The sequence below is a fragment of the Bubalus bubalis genome, chromosome X (genome assembly GCF_019923935.1).
Source record: "Bubalus bubalis isolate 160015118507 breed Murrah chromosome X, NDDB_SH_1, whole genome shotgun sequence".
Taxonomy (NCBI): Eukaryota; Metazoa; Chordata; class Mammalia; order Artiodactyla; family Bovidae; genus Bubalus; species Bubalus bubalis.
In genome coordinates this window covers 137,314,731-137,324,146 of record NC_059181.1, presented here as the reverse complement: position 1 = coordinate 137,324,146, position 9,416 = coordinate 137,314,731, and the positions used below count along the sequence as shown (strand labels likewise).

General features: G+C 54.6%; 1 protein-coding gene across 3 annotated transcripts; it reads right to left on the bottom strand.

Moving 5' to 3' along the window:
* Nucleotides 1–257: 257 nt before the first annotated feature.
* Nucleotides 258–8,519, bottom strand: LOC102413408 (CASP-like protein 4U1). Of its 3 annotated transcripts, none has more exons than XM_044937616.2 (3): nucleotides 7,821–8,519; nucleotides 3,811–3,924; nucleotides 258–3,680 (listed from the first exon to the last, which is right to left on the bottom strand). In XM_044937616.2, exons 2-3 carry the CDS (start codon nucleotides 3,909–3,911, stop codon nucleotides 3,083–3,085), a joined length of 699 nt encoding a protein of 232 aa, XP_044793551.1. In that variant the 5' UTR covers nucleotides 3,912–3,924; nucleotides 7,821–8,519; the 3' UTR covers nucleotides 258–3,082. The 3 variants fall into 3 exon arrangements, 1 of the variants encoding a protein (XP_044793551.1); XR_003106736.3 differs by having other exon boundaries at nucleotides 258–2,017; nucleotides 7,821–8,497; XR_328171.3 differs by having other exon boundaries at nucleotides 258–693; nucleotides 7,821–8,021.
* Between the last annotated feature and the right edge of the window lie 897 nt (nucleotides 8,520–9,416).

Genomic DNA, 9,416 nt, shown 5'->3' with positions numbered 1-9,416 from the left:
GGGCTGGCCCCGCCCCTGAGGACAGTCGGGGCGGGGCCCAGGTACAGTGAAGGAGTCCGATTGGTGGGGGGCTGGGGGGAGCTGCCGAGGGGGGCGGCCCTCAGGGGAAATCAGCTGAGACTCATAAAGGCCCGAGGGGGGTGCGGGGGTGGGGGGACGCCCTCGGTTTGAGCCTGCCGCACGGAAAGGGCTGGGGCCTGGGGCATTCTATTGGCACAATCCGTCCCTGCAGAGAAGAATCCAGACAACAGTCCTTCTTGAACTAGTATACGACTAGCTCCAATATTAGCTTTATTCATGAGCACTGCTCTCTCTGAGCAAGTTAGGAGTGAGAAGAGGCAAGGGATGGGGGCTGCTGAAAAGACTTGGGTGGTACACAACACCTTGGTCTGCAAGAGTCTCTCCCTTCCTGGAGCTTCCAGGATTCTCTGGCTGCTGGCATCATCGTCTGTCGTCTGCGCAGGCCTCAGAACACCCATTGTGTGCAAAGTCTGTGCTACATCAGGTACCCTAGAGGTCCGAAAGAAGCAGAAAGCCATCTCCTTCCCCTCAGGGAACTGGACATTAGGGTGGCAGAGTGGGCAAAACGTGCCTTTGATAGTCAAAGATGTGCCATCCTCATGTATTAGCTGTGTGATCTTGGGCAGGTGCTTATCTTCTCTGAGCTTCAGTCTCCTGATGTGTCAGAGGAAGCTAGGGGTGGTGGTAAAGGTCAAATAAAACACACTTTGAAAGCTCTAAAGCACCCTACAAAGGCAAGGAAGGGATGCTTATGTTAAGTGGGGTGGAGGTGGGAGAGATGACCCTGATGGGGGGAAATGAATGGGCACCAACGATGAGGGCACAAGCTATCCACCGGAATGTTAAAGGAGCTTGCTGCAAAGGGGCTAGCAGAGGCAGGCGCCGGATGGGGTGGGTTAAGTCCTACCCGGGTTCCACTTGGAGGTGGGTCTGAGAGGAGAGCCCCCTAAGAAAAGGTGGGCAGGCAAGGTGGAGAAAAAGCCATAATTTCTCTCCTTTTGAAAAGGGCTTGCGATGGTCCTGGTTGCCTTAATCATGCCCATGTGAAGAGAGGCCAGCAGTGGGTGAGGAGTTTTGTCTGGGGGGAGGGGGTTGCCTGTCAGCCCTCGAAGGCAGCAGCTGGAAGCGCGCCGCTTGCTCGCATACCACGCCTGCAGCATGCACACGGCTCGCTGGAATGAGCCCGGAATGTCTCCTCTCCTCGCCCTCTGCAGACAGAGGAGAGCCGAGGGGAGCCAGGCACGCTAATGGCAGCTGCAGACCTGTAGGCTTTTCGGTCCCCTTGGAACTCTGGCGAGGGCTGCCTAGGCCCAGATGACCCCTGCCCTGCCTTCCTTGCTCAGCAGCTACACGGAGGTGGGGTCATCCTTGTTTGTTAGGTGGGTGTTGGGGGGAGGGTGTACCCGGGTATAGCTAGTGATGGCATGTGTTTCAGGGATGCACCCATGCTGTGCATGTCGTGTCTGCATACAAACATGTATCATACATGTGCACGCTCCAAGTGGCATGAATGTGGGATTGCCATTTCTGCTCCTGTCTGACTTTGGACCTTCTCAGCTGTAAAATGAAGATACTTGTAGCAGAGCCTCTCAGAGGGCCCTTTCAGCTCAAATGTTCACTGTTTCTGCATGTAGGGCTGTGGCTGCTTAAAAAGTCAGGAAGGGCAGTGAAAAAAAATCAGCCAAACCAGTTGTGATGTTGGTTGCCGACACTTCAGATGTTTAGGTTTGAAGATTCAACTTTCAAAAGGCCAGTTACTTGGCATCATGTAACGTCTGTTCGTTTTCCAAGGAGTGGTCTTACACTAACACCCGGACTGTGGCATGATAGTGTTTGTCGATTTGGTCTGTGTTTACATGTATGTGAGTGTAACTATGGGTGCGGGTTTAAATTGCATCACAGAATATTAGATCCTGGAGGTCATCTAGTTGAATCCCTTCCATTTCTGGTTCATTTATTCAACAGCCTTTTTGTGAGCCAGGATCTGTGTGGGGAGCTGTAGAGATAAATAAGACATAGTTTCTGCCCTCCAGGAGCTCACAGTCTAGCAGGGGGGAGAAACATGTAAACAAATAGTTACAATACAATGTGATAATAGAGGTATAAATCCTACTCTATGGGAGCCCAGAGGAAAGACCAATTAATTCTGCCTGGAGGTGTCTGGGGCAGAAACTGCAGTGAAGTCTCACAATCATTCTACATCCAATGAGTTTTTACCTTCACTTCCAAAATATTCATCCTTGTTCTCCTAACCAGCCAGCTTTCTTCTCAGGAAATCTAGGAACTCCTAGTGAGCTGGGAGAAAGAAGTTCCCGGCGGGGAGCATAAGGCTACGAGAGGAGAAAGAGCACTGCGGGCCATTCTAATGGCCCATCTGCACAACCCGAATAGGATTGGCCAAGTGGCATGCTAGGGTCAGTACCGCCCACTGGGAGCTACTGTAACACATCCCTCTCAGCTCTAGGCCAGGGAGAGACTCAGGTGGGGATAGCTGAGTGAGGAGATGGGTCAAGGATGGGGACTGAGTGGGAGACCAAGGGCACTGAGACTCCAGCCTTTCTTGCCTGGCCAAAGCGGTGTGTGGATGGAGAGCGCCTTCAACAGGGCGTGCCCTTCGCCTTTTCTGCCTGAGGAATGGGGCTGCGCTAGGCATCCCGTCTCCCTGGCCCCAGGCGGCCCTGATGAACAGCAGTGCACGTTACTGAGATGGTTGCTAAGGATAACGGGGCAGCCTTAGTCGGTGCGGAGGGCAGATTAGAGAGAAGCTAACTGGCGGAGGGGAGGGGAAGACCGTAACCCTGGTTCCAACCTCTGCCCTACCTGCCCAAGAGATAGCTGCGGGAGGCTAATCTCCAGCCCTCAACCTCCACCCCACCTAGCGTCCTTCTCCCTCTCCGCGGGCAGAAGACAAACCACCCTCCGGGTCTACCCACCCACCCGCGGGGCGGGAGCACTCCCTCCCGCTCCCACCCTTGGATCCCTAAAGCCTGGAGATGCTATGGCAAAGGAACCCTGGGAGTGCGCCTTGAATGACCCCCAAACACATCTGGATTTTTGGAGTTCAGGCCAGCCCCCGAAACGGACCCCAGGGAAGTCGGCCAGAGGGAGGAGGCGGGGGAAGGGAGCGGCAGAGCCAAGCAAAGGGCCTGGTGTTTAGGACTCCCGGCCCCACGACTAGGACCGTCCCAAACTTCCTGTTTCTTCCGGCCGCTCTGACCCCGGGGCTGCAGCTCCGAGATAGCTCGGGGCCTGGAAGTGCATGCTGGGTAAGCGCAGACGGACAGAGTAGGCGAGCTGCTCGCTGTCGCTGTCGCTGTCGCCGCGGCGCAGGGCCGGTGTGGGCGCTCGCCCGCCTGCCTTCCCCGGCGGTCACGCTTTGCATGTGGGCTGGGCAGCGGGCAGGTGGCAGGGAGGCCCCCGCGCCCAGGGCTCTGGGAGGAGCCTGAGCCGGGGCGGGGGCGGAGGGGGAAGGAGAGGAGGCGGCCGGCGGGGCGGGGGTATGGGCCGGGAGTTTCTGTATTTTAAAGGGAAGCCGAGTCGGCAGCTTCGGAGGCCGAAGTTGCAGCCGGCCTCGCAGCGCCGAGTACGCGGACTCCTGGAGGGGCCGCGCTGCCGGCTCGGCCCCGGCCGGGCCCCGGGCTCTCGCGTCCCCTGAAGCCCTGGGGGGGGGGGGGTCGCTTAGGACGAATAAAAGGAAGTCCTTCTTTACTCTACAAGGAGGAAATTTAACGGAACGGGTGACCCCCCCTCCCCGCCCCCGCAAGATGAGCCAGATTTATGGGCAAATACCTGACTCCAGAGAGAAACCCAGGCGATCCCAATCGTGGCAGGGTGACGGCAGGAAAGGACAACATTTTCCTCTGTGCCTGCATCCTCAGGCTAGACGGCATGAAGGGGGGGGTGCTGAAAGAGAAGACTGCTATCCTGAGGCGCCTTCTCCCCAGCAGCCCGTCTCCTCCCCGATGCTGCTACCTAGCTCCCGCTTCGAGACGCCAGGGCAGAGGAGGCGCCAGGGAAGGATGGTTAACTATGTAAAGATGAGAGTAACCCCTCCGCACCTGAACCATCGTTTGTGGCCAGACCCTCTGGATGCCATCGCATCTCCCACTCCCGTCACCTCTCAATAGTCCCCACTCTGGATCCGCCACAGATCTGCGTGGCACGTCGATGAAACTGGTAGTTATGCTCTCAGTCTGGAGTCGAGGTTGGATATAGGACGGGTCAAGGTGGGAGGTAGGACAAACAGGGGCCCACTTCACAGATTATTGCTCCCATTATGAAGATAAAGAAACTGAGGCAGCCCAGAGAGCTTAGACCTTTGCTGAACTCACACAAGGGATTAGTAATAGAGGTTAAAACACACCTTGGAGATGGGGAGCAGGGTTGATGTTTAAGACTCAGATTAGGCAACCAACAAATCTCTCCAGACTCCATGTCTCCCATAGCTGAGTGCTGCCTTAGCAATCCTCTCTTAACCTCTCTGATGGCACAACACACTTAGGGTTTCTTTGTTTGTTTGTTTTTATCACGTTTCTGTCACCCATGCTATGCTGGACTATGAGTGTCTCAGTGACAGGGTCTTGATATGTATTATGTTATCTCAGTGCCTAATAAAGTGTTTGGCACATGGACATCATTCAATAAATGTTTCTTTCTTGAACAGTAGAAATCAGGAGTCCAGACTCCCAACTCTTTTCGAGTGAAAATGCTCTCTTATCTACCCATCTACCTACACACCTGGCTTAGAAGTACTCCTTAAGGGGTAAGATCTTTCTATTGTCATATACCCCTGATGCTGGAGTCTGCACTTAGAGGGGCTTTCAAAAGTAGACACAGAGGGTGGCTGGTTAGCTCACCTTGCCAGGGGCAGGGTCAAGCTGCCCAGTTACAAATCTGTTATGTATGTTCTGTACTCCGGTGCCCTTCTCCCGAACCAAAATATAGCAGGCAGTGCAAACATTTATGCAAATGAGCAAAGAGCCCTGCTGCTTTCAAAAATAAATGATGAAGCCCGTATCAGTAGTTGCAGTGTGTCTTGGCAGGGCTTGGAAGGGGCCCTGCCCGCCCCTTGCTAGTTCTCTCGGGAAGCCAGCACAGTGAGAAGCAGTGTCCCCTACCCCTGTAGTTTCCCCCTCCTTTCCAAAACTACAAACAGCCACAAACCACATGGCCCACAAGCAACAGAGATTTGTGGCCTTTGGAACCTCCCAGGGCAGGGGTCAGTCAGGAGGTCAAAGGGGGTGTAGGCATCACACAGTCCAGAGTCATTACTCTAATGCCCTCTGGGAGAGTTTCAAATCAATGGACCTATTTGTCCTCCCTCCAGGGAGGACTGGGGGTAGGGCAGTGGGGGTCCATTATTATGCCCACCCCCACCCCCCATAACACTGCCTCCATGAAGCTCACTCTAGGCCTGGTATCCTGCAGATCTCCCCACTACCAGAAAAAGCAGAAACCGGAAGTGGGACAATTTCTGTGGGGATGGGCAGACAGGATGCGTTCTTTGGATTCTAGGTTTAGGAATCTAGGAGTCTGGACTTTTATTTGGGAGTCTGTGGCATTTGAAACGGCAGTGCGGTGACCTATGGGCCACTGTTGACCCGCCACATTTTTGTAGCCAGCCAATTTCCAGCAGGATTGTGCCCTGGCCCATGATTATCCCTGTTCCTTCTGGGAGAGTTTTAGAATCACTCCCTGTGGGAAAGAGGTGAGATAGTACAGTGAATGGTTGAGGGCCTGAACTTGGGCGTTGGCCAGACCTGGATTCCAAACCCAGTTCTGCCACTAACCAGCTGTGTGGCCTCTTCAAGTTACCGTCTCTGAGCCATAGTTTCCTTATGTGTTAAACCAGGATAATAATAGTACCCACTATAGGAGACTGTTATTGGGTTAAATATGATATGTACTGGGCTTCCCCGGTAACTCAGAGAGTAAAGAATCCACCTGTAGTGTGGGAGACCTGGGTTCAATTCCTGGGTTGGGAAGATCCCCTGGGGGAGGGCCTGGTAACCCCCTCCAGTATTCTTGCTTGGAGAATCCTATGGACAGAGGAGCCTGATAGGCTACAATCCATGGGGCCAAAATGAGTTGGACACGACTGAGCAACTAAACACAGCACAACACATGATGTGTACTATGCACTTGGCAATTTCTTTTTTTAAACAAAAGTTATTTATTTTACTTTTGGCTGTGCTGGGTCTTGGTTGCTGTGCAGGCTTTTCTCTAGTTGTGGCACGTGGGCTCAGTCGTTACGGCTCGCAGGTTCTAGAGCACAGGATCAGTAGTTGTGGCACACAGGCTTAGTTACTATTCGACATGGGATCTTCCCAGACCAGGGATCGAACCCCTGTATCCTGCATTGGCATGGGGATTCTACCACTGAGCCACCAGGGGAGCCCTTGGCGCTTTCTTAAATGCTCAATAAGTTGTAGCTGTGGTGACCATTCTTATTTAGTGTTGTAAGTAAGTAATGTTCTGCCTGTTACCTATCAAACCTAGGGCATTTCTCAAGTCACTCCCTAAGATCCTGAAGAGATGGAGTTGCTCCAGGCACCCCTCCCTTTCCAGCATTTGGGTAATCATTATCAGGATTGACTTGGGATGTACCTAAGATGCTGCAAGGATGGCATTGGCCACAGGTAGTATCCTCTGAGGGAATTTAGATTTGTTGACTAAAATGGTTTTAAGTGGTCAGCTGGGGGCTCAGGGGAACTCTCCCTCCCTGGGCTCTAAAACACAGGCCCGTGGTATCTAGGGCCAGGCTAGTACCTCGGCTCTAGGCACCAGCTAAGTGTGTATTTACAATGAGGCAGCTTTGAAAATGTTTTGCCTGATTTACTTGATAACTTCGATCTTTAAATGGCCTTTGTTTAAAAATTTACCCTGGTGTGGAATGAGAGAGAATGAGAGAGAGTTCACTTTTAATTTCAAATTTTGGAGGCGGGCACTAATAGGCCGGGGAGCAGCGGCTCCCTCCGTGCTGGCCAAGATGGGCAGGGACACACAATCTGGTTCTGCCAGAAGTTCACGAATATGTAGCTCCAGCGCTGCTTTTGCAGGGCACTTTCATGACACTTTTGGATTCATCCTTTTTTTTTTTTTTTGGTGAGTTTGTACTGCAAAAGGGAGGGAGACTGAGTCCCACCAGCCTCTAGCTCCCTGAGGTTGGAGACCTTGTCATCATCCCCCATAGGACCAGGAGCCTTCCGACGGCGGGGTCCTAGTCTCCCCAGTTAGGCTGGCGGTTCCCCAGAGTGGGAACCGACAGCGCAGCCTCGGTCCTCGGAGCATCTTCCCCCACCGGCGTCCGGTGCCCTCGTTGGTATTCGAGGCGCCCGGAGGCTCAGCACCCGCGGCAGAGCAATTGGCGCGAACTAAGCCCGGAAAGGATGATGCCTCGGGGGCCCTAACTCCCCAGACCTCTGCTGGGGTTGGGAGGGGGGAGCTGCACGCCGCCCGCGGAGGGAGGGGCCACGTGGTGGGGAGCTGCAGAGGGGGCGCCCCCGGAGTCCGTCCAAGACCTTTTGTCTGTCCCCCGCGCAGAAGCCCCCTCCCCAAAGAGGGATGGCATCGGGGAAAGAGGGAGGCAAGGCGGTGGCGGGGTGGGGGGGAGGCGGGGGCGAGAGGGGAGGGGAGAGGAGAGGGAGGGAGCACCATGGGGGCTGGGAGAGGCTGGAGGGGTGGAGGGCCGGAGGCCGAGCCGAGAGGAGCGGCCGGAGCTGCCCCAGAAGGCGAGGAGGAAAAAGCGGAGGAAGGAAACCCATCCTGCCCCCAACCCCCGAGTGTCTCCTGTTACCAACCGAAAGGTGCTGCCTCAGGAAGAGGTGATCGGAGCCGTTGAGAGCAGTCGGTCACGTGAACCGAGCCGAGAGAGAGCGAGAGGGCTGGAGAGCCAGTGCGAGAGCGAGCCGACAGACAGACCGACCGACAGACAAAGAGCCCGAGAGGGAGGCCGGCGGGGACCGCGAGAGGAGGAGGAGCCGGAGGAAGGGCAGCGCGGCCCCGGGCCTCCCCCTCCCCTTCCCTCTCCTCCTCCGCAGCCTCAACTCTCCGGTCTCCCACTTGGGGAGCCCAGTGATCAAGGGAGGCAGCCCTTTATTCCCCTCGCTGTCTCACTCTGCCCGTGCAGCTGGGCTTGACGCTTCCCGTTCCCGGAGCGACAAAATCAGCTGTAACTGGGCCTGGTAAATACTCCTTTCTAGATTGCAAAATAAGGGCAACTCCCTGTTATCCGCAGGGGGGCTTCCCAGGGGATCTGGGAATCCGGAATCTGCTAGACCTCGGAGCTACCCCTGCTCCCCGGAAAGTCCGTTGGGACCCCGCGGGGTGGGCACTGTTGTCCATCGGCAACGAGAAAGGAGGCTTGGGTGAGGAATCCACTGGGCCAGGCACTGTACTGGGTCCAGGGGGTCGCTGAGATGGAGAAGGCTGTGCCCTCCCTTCTGGGAGCCTCCACTCTAGAAGGAGAGGAGCTCACAGTGGGACAGTCAGAGCTGACCCTGAAAGGGGCTCTACGAAGCGCTAGCAAAGAGCTAGAGGGAGTATAGAGGAAGAAGTGGCCGAGGAACTGCAAAGCTTCTTGGAGGAAGGATTTGAACATGGCCTTGAAGGCCAAGGAGGGGTTTGGGGGATGTAGGTACAGGTGGAGAAATTATTCTGAGGAGAAGGGCTGGAGCCAGGCTGGGTCCTTCTAGCAGGAACATGCACTGCTTCATAATTATAAAGGTAAATCTGCTGTTTTAAAACAAATTGGATTGTAAACATTGCTATTTTTCTTTATCTAATTGCAGGCCATACTGCTGGCCCCTTGTTCATGCTGATTACGGGGAATTGGCTGTAATTTTACAAAGTGCTACCAGTTCAATGAAAACTTTCCTCAGCCTGCTTTTTCCATCGGGGAAGCACGGGCTAGGAGGAAATTAAGTCAGTATCCTGTTCCCTGTCCCCCTGCCCCACAGGGCTCAGAGGTGGCCACCCACTGACAAGTCTGGACCAAGGGCACAGAGAGATTTGCCTTGGCCTGCCCTCACCTCTCACCGCCCACTGGGCCTCACCACTGGGCTCACTGGGCAGGGATTCCAGGTCCCTCTGAGCAGCTCTGACTTTCCTTGGCTATCCTGGGCCTTTCTTATTGGTATATTAAGCATGTAAATTCCTTTATCTTTTTTTTTAGCTTGCAAAATGCAGTCAACTCCCTGTTATTCTCAGGGTCTTCCAGGATGCTCTGAGATTTCAGTATCTCCCTGACCTTACACCCCTTCCCAGGTCCAGCCCGCTAGGAGCTGGGGCCTGAAAAATACAGGGGTGTTTTAGTGGAAGGAAAGACGAGGTAGCTACAAGCCTTGGGTGGCAGGCCCTGTACATGGAGTTTTCAGGATTAAGTATATCACTTGAGA